Raw genomic sequence first — 24,977 nt, 5'->3', positions numbered from 1 at the left:
ACAGCAGGAGGCCAGCATTAATAGCTACATGCTCGTCCCTTTCCTGCAGGTGCCCTCCCTGGGTGCAGCCACTCCCATTACATGGTCATCATGGAGGGGGACCCTGAGCACTGAGTCAGATTGCAGAGAGACATCTGCCTGACTGGTCTGAGCTCCCCTTCAGTGGAGGGTGACTGCACTGGACCCCATTCCCTTTCATCAGAGTTAATTGGCCCCTAAGGAGACACTTATCCTGGAGAAGTGACATACTGACTTATTTTAGGGTCTGACCACTGCCTGAGCCCTCCATAAGCCCGTCCACCATCTCATCGTGCCTCTAGTTTCTTCTGTCCCTGGGTCCCCTCACATACTGTAACCCTTGCCAGCCCAGTGTGAGTTCCTTATCTGTTCTCTTACAGACACATGTATACATACATATAAAGACAGACAGACATGTCACCGCATAGCAGAAGTCTGATTTTATGATCCCCCATTTGTCATTAAGCCCCAGCAAAGTTTATTCTCCTAAAATTATTGAGCACGGGGGCGGGAGGAGGGGGGAGGTGGCTCTGGGAGGGGAGGTGGGCGCAGAGGCGTGGGTGGCCCCGAGCAAGCCCGAAAGCGCAGTCCTTACTTCTCTGAGTCCAGAGTGGTGAGCACACTTTCCAGGGTCTCCTTCCTGGTTCCCGCCTGTAGTGTTTGGGTTCTAGACTTTGTGCAGGAAAAATTTTACAACACAAGTCCAAGTGATTATGAGGGAACATTTGTTAAATCGGGGAACAGTAAAGCAAGAAAGGGCTTAGCATAGAAGCAACAGGAGAGCCTAGGCTGGGCTCCCTTAGCTCTCTGGGAAGTCAGAGAAAAGGGGGCCTTAGAGACAGGTTCAGGGGTTTGCCTGGGACGAGCTGCTGCTGCCCATTGCTCCCCTGGTTGCAAGCCTCATGGGGTCCTTTGGAGTTTAGGAGTGGCATGTCTGTGGGGGGAGAAGTGGGGGAAGAAGAGAAGAAAGGGAATGGTGGGGGCTGCTCCCCAGAGGGAGAGCGAGTGCTGGGCACTTTGTCTTGAGGCTTTATCTCTTTCTTGAAGGTGGGACTCTTAGGGGAGGTCGCAGGGGAGGATTTCGGCAGAATATTCGTCAGTTTTCTAGTTATGTTCCTTCAGGGTCATGGCCTCTACTGATTGGTCAGTGTCAGGGAAAGGGGGTCGTCAGCCATCGCAGCGGGTCCAGGTGTCACCCACCTGGTTTTGCTGCTTTTCTGGGCCTGGAGATGAAATACAGCTGAGGCCTAGATGTTATCTCTAGGGAGGTGACCTGTATCTGCTGTAAATTGCTCTATCCGTTTGTTCAGCTGTATGTCTGTTTCCCTATTCCACTGTCCTGGCTTACTGGCCTGCCTCACTGTCAGATACCCTTTTGCCAGAAGTACCCTCTTAGAGTTTAGTTATAGAACTGATTATGATAACATCTAATAAACAAACAGAAGTGTTATTTTAAGTTTTTTAAAATTATTGTTTAAAGTATTACATAAGTCTCCTTTTTTCCCCCCGTTGACCTCTCCCCCACCACCCTCTCCCCCGAGCACAAGCCCTCCCCCCTCCCCTACTGTCTGTGTCCATTGGTTTTGCTCATATGCATGCATGCAAGTCCTTTGGTTGATCTCTTACTCCCTCACCCCCCGCCTTCCCTCATAGGTTGGACAGTCTGTTTGATGCTTCTATGTCTCTGGTTCTATTTTTGTTCATCAGTTTATGTTGTTCATTATACTCCACAAATGAGTAAGATCATGTGATATTTATCTTTCTCTGACTGGCTTATTTCGCTTAGCATAATGCTCTCTAGTTCTATCGATGCTGTTGCAAATGGTAAGAATTCCTTCTCTTTTATAGCAGTGTAGAATTCCATTGTGTAGATGTACCACAGTTTTCTAATCCACTCGTTTGCTGATGGGCACTTAGGCTGTTTCCAAATCTTAGCTATGGTGACTTGTGCTGCTATAAACATAGGGGTGCATATATCCTTTCTGATTGGTGTTTCTAGTTTCTTGGGATATATTCCTAGAAGTGGGATTACTGGGTCAAATGGGAGTTCCATTTTTTATTTTTTGAGGAAACACCATGCTGTTTTCAACAGTGGCTGCACCAGTCTGCATTCCCACCAGCAGTGAAGGAGGGTTCCTTTTTCTCCACATCCTCTTCAGTACTTGTCCTTTGTTGATTTGTTGAAGACAGCCATTCTGACAGGTGTGAGATGGTATCTCATTGTTGTTTTGATTTGCATCTCTCGAATGATTAGTGACTTTGAACATGTTTTCGTATGTCTCTTGGCTTTCTGTATGTCCTCTTTTGAAAAGTGTCTATTTAGGTCCTTTGCCCATTTTTTTATTGGATTGTTTATCTTCCTTTTGTTAAGTTGTATGAGTTCCCTGTAAATTTTGGAGGTTAAACCCTTATTAGAGATAACATTGGCAAATATATTCTCCTATGCAGTGGGTTTTCTTGTTGTTTTGTTGGTTTCTTTTGCTGTGCAGAAGCTTTTTATTTTGATGTAATCCCATTTGTTTATTTTCTCCTTAGTCTCCATTGCCCTTGAAACTGTATCAGTAAAGATATTGCTATGACATATGTCTGCTATTTTGCTGCCTATGGAGTCTTCTGAAACTTTTATGGTTTCCCGTCTTAGGGTTAAGTCCTTTATCCATTTTGAATTTATTTTTGTGTACGGTGTAAGTTGGTGATCTAGTTTCATTTTTTTGCAAGGATCTGTCTAATTTTCCCAATACCATTTATTAAGAGACTGTCTTGACTCCATTGTATGCTCTTGCCTCCTTTGTCAAATATTAATTGAGCATAATGGCTTTAGTCGATCTCTGGGTTCTCTGTTCTGATCCATTGATCTATATGCCTGTTCTTGTGCCAATACCAGGCTGTTTTAATTACAGTGGCTTTGTAATATAGCTTGATATCTGGTATTGTGATCCCTCCAATATTTTTCTTCTTTCTCAATATTGCTGTGGCTAATCGGGGTCTTTTTTTATTCCAGATGAATTTTTGGAGAGTTCTAGGTCTTTGAACTATGCCATTAGTATTTTAATGGGGATTGCATTGAATCTGTAGATTGCTCTTGGTAGTATGGACTTTTTAATGATGTTGATTCTACCAATCCATTAACACGGCATATTCTTCCATTTGTTTATGTCTTCCTCTATCTCTTTTTTCAGCATCCTGTAGTTTTCTGAGTACAGGTTCTTTGTCTCCTTGGTTAATTAATAGTCTTTTTTAAACTTTTCCAAAATGAGAACTTGATTATATTGAATTTTTGGAAGGCATAAAGTTATATGACAATCAAACATTTTCCCTCAATGTACTTTTTTGCAGCAGATATTTAAAGCCAGGTCACTTTAGGTGACTGGCTTCATAAATCTGTGCGCACCGCCGATTGGAGAGCACAGGTAACACTCTAATAATGACACTCCTCTGGTCATTTAAAATTAATTTAATTTTTTTAAAAAAATGTATTTCAGAGAGAGTAAGGAGAGGGAGATGGAAACATCAATGATGAGAAAGAATCATTGATCAGCTGCCTCCTGCACACCCCCTACTGAGGATAGAGCCCACAACCCAGGCATGAGCCATGACCAGGAATCTAGCCCTGACCTCTTGGTTCATGGATCTGTGCTCAACCACTGAGCAACACTGGCCAGACAGTGAGTGCCAATTTAAAAGAAACCCAGGGAACAAGAGCAAATCATTCTGGACTTCACCTTCCCACCAAGGAGAAATTTTATCAGCCCAGATGTTAAGTATGGGATCCATAGTTATCAAAGAGAAAATGGACTGAGAACACTTACCCATTTCATAAAGCACATCTGCAGCCATCACAAGTAATTCTTGGCCACTAAAACACATTATGGTTCAAACAGTTATCCCTGTGTGAGGGTGGAGGGAAACGCCTATTATAAACTGTCTCAGGCCTCCCAGTGCCTCATTAAGGAAAAAAAAAAAATGGAACAGAATGATGAGGTCGGGTTATGAGGCCAAAGTGGGGGAAAAGGCAAGGGTTTTGCTTGTGCAGCCTCTGCCACAATAAAGAGGACCTTAACCCAGATGGACGGTACCCTACAAAATGTAGCCCATGATTCAAGCTGTCAGCTTAACCACACTGTTTCCAGGTAAAGAGAAGGAGCCCTTGTTTCCTTGGTAAAGAACAGGAGCCCGTTGGCTGACCCTTGGTCTGCAGCCTGCTGCAGCCCGCCCTGCTCCATTGGCCTTTGTGTCTCCGTCCCCTCCTTCCCTTCTTGTAGGCATTGTGCTTCCTTCGAGTGGCCCCCTGTAAGGGACCACCCAAGGGGCGACACAATGGGAACTGAGGTAGCCACCAAAACATAGGTTTCGTTAGACTGCCCATTAAAAGCAAAAGACTGTTTAACTATGTATGTGTTTGTCCTTTCTACAACTGTTTTGTGTGGCAAACAAAACCCCCTATACAAACTTCACTGTGGCCGCACATACAGCTGTTCCAGCCATTGGGGGTCAGGTTTGAGATAGTCACTCCAGTTTATTTTCCCAGGGCACTAATTCTTGATGCGGTTTATATTTACACATTTGGATTTATGGTCAGGAAATCTGATATCAAAGCAAACAAATTGCACTGGCTTTATGAAACTATTGACAGTCCCGGAGTTTGTGGCTGGGCATTACTCTTGGGTGGAATTGGTCAGTGATGCTCCTTAATAAAAGCTAGCAGCCTAGAATTCAGTTCTCAATAGCCATTTACACCTCTGTAAAAGGATTAGCTCCAGCCAATTGTTATACTGTTTAAACCTTAATTTGCATCTTTATAGAGGTAGAGCTTCTAGGGACCTCTCCGATTCTCAGTTGTATTTGTGTACCTGTGGGTGGGAGGTCACTGAAGGTTTTCTCTTATTGGTGAAGGTGCTGAATTGCTTCAGGATGACCAGTAAGCTACACAAATTGAATTAGAGTCTCAGTTTTGAGTGACAACAGTGTCCTCTGGCTCCTTAGTTATATTTTGTAGCAGTTGTGGTCTTTTGAGTGTTTGGTACATGAGTGCATTCTATTACTTCTGCTTAAACTTAAGAAATAGGGTCATGGGAGGATTTTAAATCCTGTTCATTGGAATCAGCAAATTTCCTTGAGAATTAAATGTTAAAAAAAAAAAAGAACTAGAACTTGATAAAGTGATAGTTTTAAAAGTAAACTTTTCTATACAAATCATGTGTTGTTAGTTTAAAGATCAAAGTAGGATCAAACCAGGAGGAGAAAGTAGTAGAGTTTTGGGGCAACTGTTTTTGCATTGGAATTGGGAAAAAAGAAGGGTTGCTTTGTCTCTCTCCCATCTTTCTGTGCAAGGGTTCATCCTAAATAACACACCCATAGCTATGGTCACCTCCACAAAGATGCGTCTTTTTTATTTGTCATTGTTAAAGACAATTTTTTTCCTAAAACTTTGTTCGGGATGTTACTAACTATAGTACTTACCATTCTTAAGTCTCATTAAAAATACAGTAAATGAATTTTATAAAACCTTCTAAACGTAGCATTATATTACGTAAATTACTTAAGCAAACATATAGCTATTTATGGTCATTGATTGCCATACCATTTTGAGACTTTTGTCCCCTAGAGAATATAAAACCTGTAAGCTCAGCCTGTAGCACTACAATTGAAACACATAAATTCTAAGTCCCCCAAAAGATAATACCCACAAGAATGTGTGAAAGTTATCTGGTAGAGTTAAAGAAAAGTTTATTTTCTGTAGTCCTCATACTGGGTTATTTTTGCCAAGAAATAATTATCAGTTTTGATACTGAAATAAAAAGCAGAGAAACTATTCTTTCTAACTCACTTTAAAAAAAACAAACCTTGCCCTGTCCAGTTTGGCTCAGTGGATAGAGCGTCGGCCTGCGGACTGAATGGTCCCGGGTTCGATTCCGGTCAAGGGCATATACCTTGGTTGCTGGGCATGTCCCCAGTGGGGAGTGTGCAGGAGGTGGCTGATCGATGTTTCTCTCACATTGATGTTTCTAACTCTCTATTCCCTCTCCCTTCCTCTCTGTAAAAAATCAATAAAATATATTTTTTTAAAAAACAAACCTTAATTTGAGGGTTCACATTATCTTGCAGTAGAGTTGTTCTCTAAATTATCGCCCAAATTCTGTGAGATTGAAAGATGAAAATGAAGCTAGAAAGCAATTGCTTTCAATTTAGACCCCCAAAAATGTAGTTGTATGCTTTAACTGTTACTGGGTAAAATAAAATATACCTCTTCAAAGTGTCATTTGTGGCCTTGGCCGGCATGGTTCAATGGTTAGAGCATCGGCCTTCCCACCGAAGGGTAACTGGTTTGATTCCTGGTACCTGGGTTGCAGGTTCGATCCCCGGTCCTGGTCAGGTGTGTCGGGGGGGGGAGAGGGGGGGCAGCCAATCAATGTGTCTCTCTCCCATCGATGTTTCTCTCTCTCTCTCTCTCCCCTCCCTGCCTCCCACTCTCTCTAAAAATCAATGGAGAAAATATCCTCAGGTGAGGATTAACAAAAAATAAGTAAAGTGTCATTTGTGTTTCTAACAATTACTTGTCAGCTAGCAGGTTTGTCCACTTGCTGGACTTCCCAAAGAACAAGCTGATGGTAGAGCTCAGCCTGTTGGTTCCAGGACCATAGGAATGCAAATAGAAGACATGAAAGAAATTGGGATCTTGGATTCTAAAATAGTGTTTTTATAATACATAGTCTTTAATCTTTAGCTTTTTACAGTGTGTGAATCATTTAGTGGAGTTATTTTCAACAAAGAATTGATGTATATGATGTATAGTTTGCAAACTAGTCTGGTATTGTTACTGGCAGAAATAGTTTCTTACAGTGTCGTGGGAAAGGAATTTCAGGGACACTCTCGAAGGAGGATTTGAGTGATAGTGGCAAGATTTATTAGAGCAAAAACAAAGGAAGGCTTAGGATAGAAGAGCCCAGATCACAGCAACAGGAATAAGCCTAGACTGGGCTGCCCTCACTCAGGAAAGGAAGTTACAGAGGCAAAAACAGAGTCCTTAAAGTCCTCTGCTTCCCTGGTTGCAAGTCTCGTGGGGACCCTTAGAGTTTAGGAGAAAACAAAGCAAAAGTACAGTCCAAGAGAAAGAAGGGTGCACGGGGCACAGATGCCCCTGAAAAGGCTGTCGCACTTGACGGGAGGCTTCACTGGTGGGTCCAGCAAAAGAAACTGGTTGACATTGCTGATGTGCCCCCAGGTACATCATGCCCGATGCCTTATCCATGACCAGGTGGTTCAGCTCCGTCTTGCAATGGGAAAAGTTCAGCTTCCGGGGCTGCAGGCCTGCACTTGTGCCCACTGGCCCAGGAGGGTCAGGACCCAGAGTTGCAGTGCTGTCACCTCCAATGTCTGAGGCTCCAGTAGTCCAGCTCAGTCTCTGCTCCCAGCTGGCATTAAAATTCTTAGCTGTGTGACCTTGGGCAAGTTATTTAACTTCTCTGTGCCTCGTGTCGCTCACTGTCTATCTGTCACCAAGGCTCAATGGCTCCCAGGCTGCACAGCTGCCCTGCCCACCCAGACAGGCCTTTGTTAAGCTTTTACTCTAATTCCTTGTGTTTCAGGAGGTGCAGGCTTTCTTTCAAACTATCCATCTCTTTCCTGGCGTTTCCTGGAGCTGTGCTAGTACCCTCCTACCATCCAATTCCTTTTTTGGATTTTCTGGGGTTTAGTGCCCTTATCCTACCCAGTCCTTTCCCGGGGTCATCTCCTCCCCCTTTATGGTCTCCATTTTGGCTCCTACTGTGCAAGCTTCATAGTTCTGCTTTATCGTTTGGCTTCTATTGCACATACACTAATAGGACTTCCCCTGTGCCATTTCCCCTACTCCCCAGTCAGATGGACTCCCTGGGGACTGTGAAGCTGCCTCTTCCTACATAATGAGGCTGGTTTCTTTGCTCCCTTCCTTTTGTTAATAACTAACTGTTAGAAATCCGCAGCACAGACCAGCTCATCTTTTATCCAGATAAGGTTCTGAGCTAATCTAGAGTAGACCATAAGCTTGGTGCAGGCAATGCTCGTGGCATTTTATTGATTACTTGCTGTCACCCATGGAAGCCCCAGACTGGTATAAAACCAACATCTAAACACAGACTGTAAAAATAGATGTGTCACCAATTTCTCTAATCTAGGTTTAAATCTTGACCTGTCACTCAACAAATAGTGTAAGGGTGTTTTCAGCATGTGCCGAGTGCTATGTGAAGCTTACAGTACAATAAAAATTCTGAAATCCAGTTGCTGTTCTAAACTAGCTTTTGGTTTTGTTGAGAAGACTAGGCAGATATGACATAACTAGAGAATAGTGCAGTGTAGGATGTTGTCTAATTGTGCTAAAGGAATCAGGGATAGGAGAGATCCTATTAATGAGGTAGTCAGAGAAGCTCCTAGACAAGTGTGAGATGAGCTAGGCTAAGCCTCCCGCTTGGATTGATCAGATTGGAAAAGAACAGAGGTTATCTAGACTATCAGGTGTTACTGAGTACTGGCATACCATGGTGGTATTGGGGGTGGGGAGGGTATAGTATGCAAGCAACAAGGGGTACTGAAAGGTTAACATGGTAGTGTACGGGCAGGTTAAATAGCCATCTCATTCAGTGATTAATGAAAATTGAATTTATTTAAGGAAAAGAAGGTGAGGTGGGGATATACAAAGGGAAGAGCTACACAGAGAAAAGGGGCCTTGGAGACAGGTTCAGGCAGTAAGCCCAGGACAAGCTGCCGCTGCCCATTGCTTCCCTGGCTGCAAGGCTCATGGGGTCCTTGCTGGTCCCCACACCTCTCTTCCCCTGGCATTTCCTGTTGCCTTTTTTTTTCTTGTAGCACACTCTCCCCTCCCCCCCATTTATCTTTATTGTTGAAAGCATTACTGGTGTCTCCCTTTTTTCTCCCATTAACATCCTCCTTCCCACTTTCTTCCCCTCCCCAAGTTTTCACCCCACTATTGTCTATGTCCATGTATGCATATAAGTTCTTTTGTTAAACTCTTCCCTCCCCCCACTTCCCTCTGAGAATCCTCAGTCTGTTTCATGCTTCCATGTTTCTGGATCTGTTTTGTTTGTGAGATTATTTTTGTTCATTAGATTCCACATATAAGTGAGATCATGTGATACTTGTCTTTCTCTGACTGGCTTATTTCACTTAGCGTAATACTCTCCAGGTCCCTCTATGCTGTTGCAAAGGGTAAGAGATCCTTCTTTTTTACAGCTGCATAGTATTCTTTTGTGTAAATGTACCACAGCTTTTTTATCCACCCATCTACTGATGAGCACTTGGGCTGTTTCCAGATCTTAGCTATTGTAAATAATGCTACTATGAACATAGGGGTGCATATATTCTTTCTGGTTGGTGTTTCAGGCTTATTAGGATATATTCCTAGGAGTGGGATCACTGGGGCAGTTCCACTTTTAATTTTTTGAGGAAACTCCACACTGTTTTGCATAGTGGCTGCACCAGTCTGCATTCCCACCCATAATGTACTAGAGTCCCTTTCTCCACATCCTCATCAGCACTTGTCATTCATTGATTTGTTGATGGTAGCCATTCTAACAGGTAAGTGATTCCTCATTGTTGTTTTTGTTTTTGCCTGTGCTGGTCCTTAGGTGGAAATGTTATCTCCCCTTCTATCTAAATCCTGCCTGCCCAATTATCCTCCTCCTTGTCCAGCCCCTGCTACCCCCACCCCTCCCCACCCCCCATGAAGGCAGGGAGCTCTGTCTCTCTACCCCCTTGCAATTTCTTATTGTCTTCTCATTGATTAAGTCAGTGATGGCAAACCTTTTGAGCTCGGCGTGTCAGCATTTTGAAAAACCCTAATTTAACTCTGGTGCCGTGTCACATATAGAAATTTTTTGATTTTTGCAATCATAGTAAAACAAAGACTTATATTTTTGATGTTTATTTTATATATTTAAATGCCATTTAACAAAGAAAAATCAACCAAAAAATGAGTTCGCATGTCACCTCTGACACGCGTGTCATAGGTTCGCCATCACTGGATTAAGTGCTCTCCCTTACTGCTCTGAAATTGGCTCACCTTAAGAACAGGCTGTTATTCTGTGAATTGAGTGGTGACAGGATAAAGCCTTTCAGAAAGAATTAGGCCCTAGATTCTGGAGCACTGACAGGGTGGCCCAGAGTCCAGACAGGCCTGAATCCATGGGGCCCACTTGTATTTCCTGGCCAGGGTAAAAGGCCTTCAGAGTGAGGGTGGGCTTGAGCCTGCACTTATTACTCACCCTCCAGTAGATGGATAGAGTGAGTCTCTTTCATCCTGTCATGTCAGTTAGATGATCATATTGTTTTATATGTTGTTTCATTTTCTTTTGGGGTATGTATTGAACATTCCCAACTACATGTGTGATCAGCTCAATAAAAACATAAAATACTGTCTTTGTCTTTAATATCTTCTCCCATAGCTTTTAAAATCATTTTCCCCCAAAATATACTTTTTTTTAAAAAGCAAGTTATAACCAATCTGTTTGGAGGCTACTATAATACCATGATAAACCTAATCTGAAACTGTTAAACTCTAAACTGATGAACAAAAACAGATCCAGAGACAGAGAAGCATCGATCAGACCGTCAAACCTCAGAGGGAAGGTAGGGGAGGGTGGGGGAAAGGGGAGAGATCAACCAAAGGACTTGTATGCATGCATATAGCCTAACCAATGGACACAGACACCAGGGGGGTGAGGGCATGAGTTGGGGGGGGGGGGGGACAATGGGGGGATAAGGATACATATATACTACCTTAATCAATAAAGAGAGAGAAAAAAGCTGGGGAAAAAGACAACAACAACTGTTAGACTCTACAAGTCCCTCAGGAGACTGGAAATAGATAATGAAGGCTGAATCCCTCTTCCCATGCCTTCCTGTTCTTACTAAGAATAAAGAAAATTTTATTTCCATGGGATCTAAATGGAGAAATAATAGTCATTTTTCTGCATTCAGAAATGGAGGCCATAACCTATACTTCAACCAGCAGTTTTCAATTTCTTAGCAGTGACAATTTAAGTAAATTTCATTTGAGTTGTGGAGCTCTAACTTTGTTATGATTGACAATATAAAATTAGCCTTTTCTGCTGTTGAGATTATCTAGCATTCCTATCAGTCAGGTGGATTGTGGAATGACATTGCACAGCTGTGGATTTGGAGTCTTCAAAGAGTTAAAAGTTACTTCCTCTGATGGATTTAAAACTGCCACGTACACACAAACAAGTTTTTCAAACTGCCCTGTTTTACATCCTTGTCGAGAGACCGTCTAGTTGCTGCATTTTTATGTCTAGATTATATTACAGATATATTTCAATAAACCACGAAGAACCACCACAGATTCTAGAAGCTGGCCGTCTGTGCTTAAATAAACATCTCATGCAGCACCTGTCTTACTTTATAGGCTCTATAATCACAGTGACATTCCAAAAGAAGACCTTGAAGACTTGGAAGCAGCTGTCCTTCCCCAGCTTCTGAGACTCTCCCCAGGGGGTGGCAGCGATGGAAAGCAAGTCAGGTATTACTGTCATGAAACTACGGCTGGGATGGGGTGGGGTGGCCGTTCAGGTTCCCGATGCTTCCAAGAAAACAGTCGCAGAGTTGCAAAACACTAGTCCACACTGTCAGCACAGGGTACACACTTGTAGTCTTCGATTTAACTCTTATGAACATCACCATCTGCTTCTTTGTAAATGTATTTGTTTCTAACTGCTAACTGGATATACCCATTCAATCCCTGCTTATCGCAACGTTTTAAGGGCTTAGTTGACTGGAGAGAACAGGGATAGCCTTTGTTGGGTATGTTATGTTAGCATACCTTAAAGAGCAATCCAACATATAACCCACTGTAACTACCACCTAAAGCAGTGGTTCTCAACCTTCTGGCCCTTTAAAACAGTTCCTCATGTTGTGACCCCCAACCATAAAATTATTTTCGTTGCTACTTCATAACTGTAATTTTGCTACTGTTATGAATCGTAATGTAAATATCTGATATGCAGTATGGTCTTAGGCAACCCCTGTGAAAGGGTCGTTCGACCGCCAAAGGGGTCGCGACCCACAGGTTGAGAACCACTGACCTAAAGGGATGTTCTTGGCATGTCCAAACCCCTGATGAGTTCCTAAATTTCCAAGGTCATGCTAGTGATACAGGCTCCCAATCTAGAAGATACAGATCTACAATCTGCAAGTATAGTACCTATACCAGCATCAATAAAACCTGGGAACAGAAACATAGCTTCTCAGGCCCTACCCAGGATCCTCTGAATAAGGAATCTGTGGTGGTGCCCAGCCATCTGGGTTTCAGTGAGCCCTACGGGAACTCTAATCTCTCAAGTTTGAGATCTACTGCTCATAGTATGTGTCTTTTTTTTTTTTAAATATATTTTATTGATTTTTTACAGAGAGGAAGGGAGAGAGATAGAGAGTTAGAAACATCGATGAGAGAGAAACATCGATCAGCTGCCTCCTGCACATCTCCCACTGGGGATGTGCCCGCAACCCAGGTACATGCCCTTGACCGGAATCTAACCCGGGACCCTTCAGTCCGCAGGCCGACGCTCTATCCACTGAGCCAAACCGGTTTCGGCCATAGTATGTGTCTTAAATGGCCATAAAGCTGGGACGAGAGAGAGAAGTTTGTCAACAGGGTAGTTGGCAGAGTCATGATTCTTGTGCATCCTAAGACAATCAGAATTCTGTTCCATACCCTCTGCCCACCTTTTACACTATCTGGGTTTCCTTCCATGTCCTCGGAAGCTTTGTGGCATCTGGGCTACTTATTGAGTTCATATAAATGTGTAATATGTGTAATGGCACCTGGTAGGTGCCTAATTCATGTTGCATGAATGTTACCTGTGTCCTAGCCCTGATTTTGAGTTTGAGGACTCACTATATTTCCCCTTATTAAAATACATTCTCACTGTCTACTAATAAAGAACAAATTGTTACTTGAGCATGGTCAATAGATGTGTGTCAAAGCCCATCTGAAAGGCTGAGAGAGTACACGGGGCTTTGGGTCTAGTTGTCTTACATCCAATGCCATTTTCTCTTCCTTTAATGTGCCAGTAGGCTGTTGTTTCATGTTAATGATATGAATGGGAAGGGTAACATGATTTTCTTTAGACTATAATTCAGCATAAGTGCAGTGTGTGCTGGATCCCATCAAGGAGTAAGGAGAAGTCAGATAATGGACTCTGAAAGGACCTTGTCACGAAAAATCTTAGCTAATCATATGGTTCTGTTTCACAGACCACAGGGTGAGGTCTGTAAGTCCTGAATGTGTTTACAGGACTTTCTGCATCTGTACTAACATTCTCCAAATATGGAAAGTCCTGGAAATGGCCTTCCTGACCAGTACTTTTCAATCTAAAGCAGTAAAGGGACATGCAAGAAAATTCTCTTTCATGGTTTTTATCATGTGAATAAAAGTACTCCTTTACAAAGGTGGTACAAGAAGCTGCTGGGAGGAGTATCCGCACTCTGGTTGTGTGTTGTAAGGCTCTCTCACCAGGCCGCTGTTTCTTTCTCTGCTTTTCATGTCTGTTGATATACTACTTTGCATAAACCATAATCGTGATATGTGGCATAGAAAGCATATATGCATTTATAATTCCCTGTACAAACTGACTGGTTAGACTAAATGATTCATTGTGTGACTCTCTTAACCTGGGCTACCAAACTGTGATTGTGGGTGATAAGATATGATATTTACATCTACTAGACTAACATTTGCTATAGTTTCTCAACATATATAATAGAGCATTGCTTTCCATTATGAAAGGTTGCATTTTATATGACTGTTGATCTACAGTTACGTATAAATCAGCCTTCCGTAAGAAATGATCCTTGTTTATGACCAACACAAATTTCAAAATTAATATCTGGAGTCTTCAAGACAGTTTCTATACCACAATCATTTTTAAAGCCAGATAAAGAAGTCAGGAATGGTTACTATTGTCAGTGTTTTGTTCTGTTACAAATAGAATTGTCCTGTGTGTGACTGAGGATGCTGATTAATGCACCTGGATTATCACTGGTTTACTCTCTAGCCTTGGATAAAGTGCCAAGTGTTTATATGACCTTTGAGATGAGCAATTGTGTCTTTAAATATAGATTCTTTCTAACAAGTGTTCATCATGGCATCAGGCTCTCCCGTGGACTTCTTCATCTAGGCACCCTCTGGGCTCCTCCACCCCCCACAGCTATTGCTGGGCCATTCCCCTAACTGAAATATTCCCGTCTGCTTTGCAATCTCCCCTGGACTGAAGCAGCTCACTGGTCAATTTTATAAGCCATTCCAGAAACACAGATTTGGAAAGAGTGATCTACTTTTGTTCCTTAATTGTTAATGACTTCAGTTACGGAATTCTAAGCTGGGCGGAGTGGGGAGGCTCTGACAGGTCATGAATTCATAAAAGCCTGTAGCCGTGCTCGATGTGGCAGCAGCCCTGCTGGTTTCCCTGGCCAAACCGTGGCAGTTGATAGCTGTCTCTTTCCTTTATAAAATGGGACATCTGCCCCAGAGCATCTGCTAAAAGAGAGTATGAAGAATGAATTCCTGCTCACAAAACGAAGCAACTTAAAACAAAAAATTCCTATCATCGTTGTTGGTTTTTCTTATATCAAGGACTAAGTGTTCAAAGATCTTCATATAAAAGGTTTACTCTTATTAGGTGGAAGACCAAGTCATTATTTTAGACAATGATGAATTATTAAAATATTATTCATGTCATTTGGGGTAATTGATAAAAATTTATTTGCTGCCTTCTGGAAAAAAAATTAACATTAAAATAATTACTTAATAAGTAGTTTTATATCAAAACCCTAATGAGACTAACTTTTTTTTTTCCAGGTGCAACTAATTGTCTCTGTTAGTGGCTACTTTCAGATACAATTGCCCAATTGTGCTTCCAAATTCATGATGAAAAATTGAGTCATCTTTATATTGTTTGGAGTATAGCATGTACTGCTTATGTTCAGAAAAAAATTCGGGGGTATTTATTACTTTGTATGCATTTAAAACTTCCATCAAATTACCAATATTTTGTAAACCAGTTGGAAAATCTGGTACACTTTGTTTAAATTGCAGTTTTCTGATCAGAACCCATTCCAAGCATATGAAGTTAATTGTAGATTATTTAAAGGCTAGTCTTTTAATTAGAGGAGTATATAACTTAGGTGACATCAAACTTTGTTTTTCTCTGAGGCATTGGTGTTTATAAACTTTCCAATGTAAAGTACACTAATGCGAAAAAATTCCTTTAAGTACCACTTTGCAGATTTTCTGGTTTGGTGTGTTTATGTAGAACCATGGGCAAGACTCCGTGCAAGGACAGCCATGGCTCTTACACTCCTTGCCCAGTCTGTCCTGAAATAAATCTGCAAGAATGCCTGGTTTTGTGCTTTAAGCGTTGGCGTCACTGTTCAGAAGTCACAAATTCTAGATGCTGTACCTCCTTCAATAGCTTATTTGCTATTTGCCTCCATGCAAGTCATTAATGGGTTTTATCTTTTTGTGAAATCTGGGTAATAATCATAGGAAACCTTAACTGTTTTTTTCATGCCAGGACCCAAATAATGGTTACAGTTGGCAGGGTTATTAGTAACCAGAGTTTTGCCTTGGCTTTGCCTCGGCTTTGCCTCTGCAAAAACCATGTGCACAGTCACCAGACAGGCTGGTCTCTGATAAGTAATCCATCCCTACTAATTTAACTGATTTAATTCATTTTAATTCAACTTGTTTTCAAGTTTAATTCAACCTACCTAAACCTGCTTTCTGGACAGAAACACAGTTGATTTATTCATTATGAGAAATATACCAGCTGAATGGACTAAAATTTGCTGGTGGCCTGTGAGTGCATTTTTCCAGTAGGAAAATCTGTTGTGAAACAAAATAAAGATGCAAATATAAATTTATTTACATGGAATCAGAACAAAGGAATTGGGTAGCATTATGACATCGGTGACATCTGGTCAGAACCAAGAGAGGCAAGTTGCTGAAGGGGCTGCTACTAAACCAGCCAGAAACCTTAGAATCATTCTGGGAAGTTTCGAAATAAGTTCATGGATTCCAATGATACATGACACTTCATTCAAGTCTTGGGAAAAACAAAGGGTTAGTAGGTCAGGCAAAGGTTGTCACAATTAAGAACCTTCTTCAATAAGTTGTTTGCCCATTAGGTATGATGTTGGCTGTAGGTTTGTCATATATGGCCTTTACATGTTGAGATATACTCCCTCTATTCCCACTTTGCTGAGAGTTTTTATCAAAAATGGGTGTTGGATTTTGTCAAATGCTTTTTCTGTGTCTGTTGATATGATCGTGTGATTTTTTTTTTAATTAAATCTTTATTGTTCAGATTACATTTGTTCCTCTTCCCCCCCCCCCATAACTCCCCTCCTTCCAGTTCCCGCCCCACCCTCCGCCCTCATTCCCCACCCACTGTCCTCATCCATAGGTGCACGATTTTTGTCCAGTCTCTTCCTGCATCTCCCATTCCCCTTTCCCCCCCAAGAATAGTCTGTCCATTCCCTTTCTATGTCCCTGATTCATTATAATCACCAGTTCATTCTGTACATCAGATTATTTATTCACTTGATTTTTAGATTCACTTGTTGATAGATGCATGTTTGTTGTTCACAATTTGTATCTTTACCTTTTTCTTCTTCCTCTTCTTAAAGGATACCGTTCAGCATTTCGTACAATACTGGTTTAGTGGTGATGAACTCCTTTAGCTTTTCCTTATCTGTGAAGCTCTTTATCTGACCTTCAATTCTGAATGATAGCTTTGCTGGATAAAGTAATCTTGGTTGTAGGTTCTTGGTATTCATCACTTTGAATATTTCTTACCATTCCCTTCTGGCCTGCAAAGTTTCTGTTGAGAAATCAGCTGACAGTCGTATGGGTATTCCCTTGTAGGTAATTGAGTCTCTTTCTCTTGCTGCTTTTAAGATTCTCTCTTTGTCTTTTGCTCTTGGCATTTTAATGATGATGTGTCTTGGTGTGGTCCTCTTTGGATTCCTTTTGTTTGGGGTTCTCTGCACTTCTTGGACCTGTAAGTCCATTTCTTTCACCAGGTGGGGAAGATTTCTGCCATTATTTCTTCAAATAGGTTTTCAATATCTTGCTGTCTCTCATCTTCTGGCACTCCTATTATTCTGATATTAGTCCGCTTGAGGCTGTCCCAGAGGCTCCTTACACTATCTTCACACTTTTGGATTCTTTTTTCATTTTGCTTTTCCAGTTGGGTGTTTTTTGCTTTCAAATCTTTGGCTTGATTCTTGTGCTCCTCTGGTCTGCTATTGGGTATAATATTCTTTATTTCAGTCCGTGTATGCTTACTTTCTAATTTCTTTATCGTAGCATCGAGGGTCTCATTAGTTTTCGTGAGGCTCTGCTCAAGTTTATTGCAAGCCCTCAAAATTGCGATTTTTAGCTCCATATCCTCCATTTCTGTCATGTTTTTTTGTCTCCGCATCTTTTATGCTTTCTTGGTGCACCCCCTTGTGGTCTTTGTGTACAGTCTTGTTCTAGTTAAGCCTTAATTGTTGTAGTTAATACTAGAGGGATTTGACCACCAGGCCGACTGGCTGTGAGAATCAGCTGTGGGAAAACTTCAGTCCTCTGGGGAGGCGCTAATCTAGCCTTTGCCTGAGGTGATCTGGCAAATGGCTCTGCGCAGGGCTTGGGCGGGGCGGGATCAACAGGGCAGGTGGAGGGAGCAGCTATGGCTGCTCTCAGTCCGTCCCCAGAGGCTCCGACTCTCTGTCCCAACAACTGCTGCAAACCTCGGAGGGACCATAGCCAGACAGTCCCGCTTCTCCCGTTTGAGTCTGGGTCCCTAGAGACACGCCCAGATCTGTAGCCCAGAGTCTGAGACTCCCTCCTGATTGAAAACGACAACTGCGCCCTCAGCCATCAGCCCGCTTTGCGCGCGCACCACCATACCTTTAAATTTTCCATACTGCGCCTCTTCTGAGCCTCGGAATGCTGTTGTTTTTCCTTCTAGTAGAAGAATCTCTCCTCAGCCAGCCTTCCTGTGGTTCTGGTTGATGTCCGTTCCGTCTTTTAGTTGTATTTTTGAAGTGGTTGTTTGTGGCAGCAGTCTCCGGTGTTTACCTATGCCGCCATCTTCGATTCTCCGATCGTGTGATTTTTGTCTTTCAATCTTTTTATGTCATATATCACATTTATTGATTTGCAAATACTGCACTAGCTTTGCATCCCTGGAATAAATCCCACTTGGTCATGGTGTATGATATTTTTAATATACTTGCTAATATTTTGTTGGGGATTTTAGCATCTATGTTCATCAGGGATATTGGCCTGTAATTCTCTTTCTTTGTAGTGTCTTTATCTGGTTTTGGAATTAGGGTAATGCTGGCCTCATAAAAAGAGCTTGGAAGTGTTCCTTCCTCTTGGATTTTTTTGAATAGTTTGAAGAATATAGGAGTTAGTTCTTTGAATATTTGGTAAAACTCCCCTATGAAGCCATCTGGACCTGGGCTTTTGTTTTCTGGGAATTTTTTTTTTATTATTGCTTCCATTTCATCAGTTGTTATTGGCCTTTTCAGGTTTTCTGATTCTTCCTGATTCAGTTTTTGGAGATTATATTTTTCTAGGAATTTGTCCATTTCATCCACATTGTCCAGCTTGTTGGCATATAGCTGTTCATAGTATTTTCCTACAATCCTTTGTATTTCTGTGTTGTCAATGGTTACTCCTCCACTTTAATTTCTGATTTTATTTATTTGGGTCCTATTTGTTTCTTGATGAGTCTGGCTAATGGTTCATCAATTTTCTTTATCCTTTCAAAGTACCAGCTCTTGGTTTCATTGATTTTTTGTACTTTTTATTACACTTCCTCAGGCAGCACATGTCTGGTCATCCCATTGTTAGTGTTGCTAAGACTAATCCATGGATTCGAGCATTGGCAGACGATGCTCTAATATAAAGTTTCCTATTATGCAATCACAAAATTATGGTGACTTCCTACATGCATTGATTAATTTGGACTTTCAAAATGGTGATTTTTCTAATTCATTCTTCTGCATTTATTAGTTGGAAGAACTTTTCCCATCAACTACTTGGTAACTCTGAAATGTACATTTTTACCACAAAAACAGGATAAATGTGTGATTCTATCCCTTTACTTACAATTTTCAGAATAACAAATTGTTGCCCTAGCAGCATCCAAAGGTTATTTTGTTTATATTTTTTATTGTGGTAAAACACACATAAAATTTAGCAGCTTAACCATTTTTAAGTGTACAATTCAGTAGTGTTAAGTACATTCATATTGTTGTGCAACCAATCTCTGGAACTTTTTTTAAAAATATTTTTATTGATTTCAGAGAGAGAGAGGGAGAGAGAGATAGAAACATCAATGATGGGAAGGAATCATTGATTGGCTGCCTCCCGCACACCCCCCACTGGGGATCAAGCCCGAAACTCAGGCATGTGCCCCTTTCCAGAATCGAACCCGGGATCCCTCAGTCCGCAGGCCAATTCTCCATCCACTGAGCAAAACCAGCCAGGGTAGGAACTTTTTAATTTTACCAAACTGAAACTCTATCTATACCATTAAACAACTCTCCTTTTCTCCCTCCTCCAGTCCCTGGCAATTTCCATCCTCCTTTCTCTTTCTATGAATTTGAATAACCTATGTGAGTGGAATCATACAGTATTTGTCTTTTTATGGCCAGCTTATTTCAATTAGCATAATGGCCTTAAGATTTATCCCTATTGTAGCATGTGGCAAAATTTCTTTCCTTTTTAAGGCTAAATCCATTTTAATTTCATTTTTATTTATTGTTTAAAAGAAGTCATGGCTTTCTATATACTAGTTATGTCAGTCCATTGTCACCATTACTCTTTTTGGTACTCAAATTGTGCCATCTTTGGCCAGTGGGATTCCCACTCTAAGATAGCTCCTGTGACTTTTGACATGACTCAGTAGCCCTTGATAGCTTCCTTCCTTTCTGGTATGATAAGGTATTTCAGGCTCTCTTGTACATTTCCTGCCCCAGAACTGGAATAGGGAATTTTTCTAAGGGGCCCTGGTTCCTTTCAGCATCCAAATACCATAGTATATATGCAAGGTTGGCTTACTTTTTAACTCTTTCCTAATGCTACCTTAATATTTTTAATTATAAGTAGACCATAGTAAGAGTATAACCAAGATAAACTATTGTTGAGATGAAAATGTGACCTATTTCTTTTAACGACATTTAAGAGGAGCATGGCTATGTATGCAGTGATTTGAAGCCATGACTGCACGTTAGAGCACTCTATATGCCTTAAAAAATTGTTATGGCCGGCTCACACCCCAGACCTATTTTCCTAGACTCTGTAGCGGGTGGCACCAGGTAGTTACATTTCCCAGATTTTCCCAGATGGTTCCACTGCACAGCCAAAGTTGAGATTGCTTGTCTAACAATCAAATGATAACCAGAATAAAATTTTAAAAAATTTTTAAATGTACCTGAACTCTAAAAATGTCCTTAGTCCAGAATAAATTAGGTTCCAGGCTTTTCTGGATTACCTTCTACTAACTTGATTATGGGGCCTTTTAAAATGTGGGAATCGCATAAGTAACCCAAACTTACAAATCTCTAATGTTTCTCCTGTTTCTGTTTTATAGATCTGACCAAGCACCGGCCTCAGGCTTATTAGGGGCACCATTGAGTCAGGGTGTTGCCACCTTAAAAGAACATTATAATTCTGTCGAAGAAGAGATAGCTAAACTGTCTGAAGTGTTCCCAGTCAAAAATGTGGACCAGAGGACAAAGGTTAGTCATTTTTTTTTAAGTTTCAAGATATACAAGGTAATGATTTGAGGAAATAGTTACATTCTTAACATATTTGAGAAAATAACTAATAAATGAGGTCTTGTGGTTGGTTTTAACTTTCTGATCTCAGGCCTTTTGCATATTGTTTGTGTAGGAATCTCACCTCCTTACATAAAGTTATTTCGGGTCCTAGATATAAGATCTAATTAAACACATCTACCACAACATTTTCCAAGGAGCTTAGAAGCATCTTGTAGCATTCTGGTTTTCTTTCTTCACTCACTTTCAAAACACTGTATGGTTGGTCATTCATGTCAATTCAGCAATTATGTATTTATATAATCCATTTCTGTACACAGGCACCATTGGAGGGAAAGACATCAATAAAATGTGGCCCCATTCTGGGGAATAGCATAGTGGGATGCATGTAATAAGAAAGTGGCAAAAAATGTGGGTCTTCAGAAAAGGGAGCCAACCTATCTGGAGCAGCAATGAGGGCAGACTTTACAATGGAAGAAACGTGGGCAAGAAGGAGGCAACCCTTAAAAGACTAACAAGATTTGACAGGCTATGAGTACAGGGTGGGATGAGAGGGAAGGACTGTTATGAGCCAGAGAACAGACCAGAAAAGCCAACATATATTCAGGAAATGGAGCGGGGTCATCCTCTGTGGCCGAAGTGTGGGCACCAGGCTGGGGATAGTGGGCGAGAAAGTCCAAGGTGTTCCCTGGCCCAGTTGTGTGGGTCCAGGCCAGGCGAGGGAGCTTATGTTGAGTTGAATAGATGTTGGAAAGCCATGAGAGCTTTCTGAGCAGGGCTATAATAAGATTCTGCAGTGCTTTGGGGAATGTCACCTGCTTGGCTTAGGACTGAGACCAGGAGGAGGGAACCCTGCGGGGGTTCAGACAAGACAAGGAGGGGCCAGACTTAGGAGTTGGTAATGAGGGGGAGAGAGAGAGAGAGAGAGAAGAGAGAAACTGGTGGAGCAAGGTCCCTCCCATGGGAAGGAAGCACAAAGGGAATGCAAAGCCCAGTCTGTCATTTCCTAGAAAAGCCGTAGTCAAAGAGATGGTCTTTTTTCTCCTAAGTTTAATATGAATTTGTCTTATTGCAAATCACTGTTTCTCCTCCATATGCATAATATAGGGTTTTCTGTCTTTGATCCTTTTTAAGTTGTTATTTTTATCGTGCACATAGTTCAAGGATTCTACATGTGCCCCTCCTGGAGCCTTGCCACCTCTGTCTCAGAGTTGTGCACTTGTGTTGCTGTATGTCCAGAGCCTCTGCCATCTTCCCTGAAGTCTTTCAGGGAACTTTCAGATCTCAAGTCCCTGCCCTTTCCTTGCCTCTTAAATTAAAAGGGAGTAGAAGGGCCCTGGCCAGGTGACTCTGTTGGTTGGAGCATCATCCCATGCACCAGATGGTTGCAGGTTCGATTCCCGGTCAAACGCATACATAGGTTGCAGGTTCAATATCCGGTGGGGGCACGTACAGGAAGCAGTCTATTGATGTTTCTTTCTCACACTGATGTTTCTCTTCCCTTCTTTCCCTCCCTCCTCTCCCATCCTCTCTTTCTAAAAATCAATAGAAGGCATGTCCTCAAGTGAGGATTTAAAAAAGAGACACAGAGTAGGAGAGAGTAAAAGGACTTTTTAAAAGTATATCAAACATATATACATAGGATGATACAATGTACCTACCAACCCAAATTCACTTGTGTTATTACCATCATTCTATATTGTTTCTGACCTCATCCTCATCTTCCTTCTCTCCCCCATCTTCTTACTTCTTTTCTCTCTCCTCTCATTCCCTCTCTCTCTCTCTCCCTTTTTCACCTCCCTTCCCTTTCTTCTACAGCTCTTTCTTTCATCTCTCCTCTCCTTTCTCCTCCTCTCCCTTCTCGAGCCACCTTCCTCTCATCTTTCTTTCTTCTGTAATAAATTATTACAGCTACAGATAGAGCCCCATATGCATCTCAAGGATCTCATGCTCCTTTTAAAAAATAACCTTGTGTATATCCTTTTTGAAAACATTTTCACTTTCTGCATGATGTGTGAATCAGTAAATAACAGTTTTGTTTTGGCTGAGGTATGATACCATTTGTGTGAATGTTCTTTCAGAAAGAATAATGTTTTTTAGGAATAACAGAACCTATGTTTTCTAAATCCATTCCATAACTGTTGATAAATGTAGATCTTAAGAAGGACTTTGTTTTCAAATTTCATTGCCCAGTTCATTTAGTACTATCCTGTATAATAAAAGGCTAATATGCAAATTGTCCCCTCGGCGGGAGTTCAACCACTGGGCCAGCCATACCCCACCCGTGCACGAATTCATACACAGGACCTCTAGTTCTGTAATAAAATTGTTTATAACAAGTACTGCTACTGGAAAGGAGACCTGGCCCTTGGGGGTCTACCTAGGCTTCGCTTGTAGTGTGTGGGTTCTTGACTTCATGCAGGAAAAATTTCGCAACACAAATCCAGATGACTATGAGGGAACATTTATTGAAGCTGGGGACATAAAACAAGAAAGGACTTAGCATAGAAGCAGCAGGAGAGCCTAGGCTGGGCTGCCTTAGCTCTCTGGGAAGTCAGTGAAAAAGAGGCCTTGGGTAGAAGTTTAGGGGATTAGCCCGGGATGAGCTAATCATTGCCTCCCTGGTTGCAAGCCTCATGGGGTCCTTTGGAGTTTAGGAGATGCATGCCTGTTGGGGGAGAAGTGGGGGAAGAAGAGAGGATAGGGAATGGCGGGGGCTGCTCCCTAGAAGGAGAGCAAGTGCGGGTCTTTCGTCTTGAGGCTTTTTAAAAAAAATATATTTTACTGATTTTTTACAGAGAGGAAGGGAGGGGGATAGAGAGTTAGAAACATCGATGAGAGAGAAACATGGATCAGCTGCCTCCTGCACACCTCCTACTGGGGATGTGCCCACAATCAAGGTACATGCCCTTGACTGGAATCGAACCTGGGACCTTTCAGTCTGCAGGCCGACGCTCTACCCACTGAGCCAAACCAGTTAGGGCTGTCTTGAGGCTTTATCTCTTTCTTGAAGGTGGGAATCTTAGGGGAGGTCTCAGGAGGGTTTCAGTAGAATATTTGTCAGTTTTCTAGCTGTGCTTCTCCAGGCCTTGGTCTCTACTGATTGGTCAGTATCAGGGAAGGGGGTTGTCAGTCATTGCAGCTGGTCCTGGTGCTGCCTACCTGGTTTTGCTGCTTTTCTGGGTCTGGAGCTGAAATACAACTGAGGCCTAGATGTTATTTCTAAGGAGGTGATCTTCTATAGCTGCTGTAAATTGCTTTGTTTGTTTTTTCAGCTATCTGTCCCAGTTTCCCTATTCCACCTGTCCTGGCTTACTAGCCTGTCTCATACATCACATCAGCTGTGTCAATGGTGAAATAAGTATTGGTTGAATGCTCTTTGTTATCTAAACTTTTTTTAAAGGGTGTTGTTTATATTAGAAAACATATTCCAAGTTCTAGACAACCGATCCACTTACAATTTTCAAATAATAACTCCATTATTAATGAGAGGAGGCTGCCCAGTTAAAAATTCGGGAATCAAATGATATTCTGCTTTGTTCCTTTAAATCATCATGATCTCATCTTAGTGGCAATCATAACAATTATCAATAAATTAATGACAACATCTGTGCTTAAAGATGGAAGTAAAGCAGCAGTTTCACAAATGGTTAGGTTCTGAATGAAGAAATGCACAGCAGCAGTGAACATTGTTACCAAAATTATATGGGAAGGGCAAGCGTTGGGAGCTTTAGGACTAAAATGCTTTTGTGGGTTCTAGGACTATTTTAGTTTATGTAACATCCGTTTACAATTAGCAAAATCAAGTATCTCGGAGTTGTTATCCTGCATTGAAACAATATATACATTTAGTAAATAATATGGGTTAAATATTTCTCTATAGATAAAATTCTTAAAGATTTTCAAAATTTAAGAAAGCTTTCCTAGTAATTACTTGGTTAAGTAAGAGTCTAATGAAGCTCAGAAATATTTACTTTGATCTCTTGGGTAAATGGCTAATTAAACAGCACAAGTAAATGATGTTTACCTGTGGGTCCCCTTGCTGTCAGCGGGAGTCAATCCATCTCTTGAGTAAATACATCATTAAGCTCTGAAACTGGGATTATGTCCGCTCA

The 24,977-nt window shown here is 41.5% G+C and overlaps 1 protein-coding gene across 3 annotated transcripts in view; it reads left to right on the top strand.

Moving 5' to 3' along the window:
* Window positions 1-24,977, top strand: part of KIZ (kizuna centrosomal protein) — a 125,752-nt gene that overhangs the window by 48,959 nt on the left and 51,816 nt on the right. For 2 of the 3 annotated variants that reach the window (XM_070421423.1, XM_070421422.1), the window contains 2 exons: window positions 11,435-11,548; window positions 20,676-20,823. In XM_070421423.1, coding sequence (XP_070277524.1) covers window positions 11,435-11,548; window positions 20,676-20,823 — 262 coding nt within the window. The remainder of the gene's footprint in view (window positions 1-11,434; window positions 11,549-20,675; window positions 20,824-24,977) is intronic. The other variant, XM_070421424.1, reaches the window with a different exon arrangement.

The sequence above is a fragment of the Myotis yumanensis genome, unplaced genomic scaffold (assembly GCF_028538775.1).
Source record: "Myotis yumanensis isolate MYYU_CA2020_CCGP unplaced genomic scaffold, mMyoYum1.0.hap1 SCAF_7, whole genome shotgun sequence".
NCBI classification, from domain to species: Eukaryota; Metazoa; Chordata; class Mammalia; order Chiroptera; family Vespertilionidae; genus Myotis; species Myotis yumanensis.
Note: the sequence above shows the minus strand (reverse complement) of the source record. Positions and strands in the feature narration are given on the sequence as shown.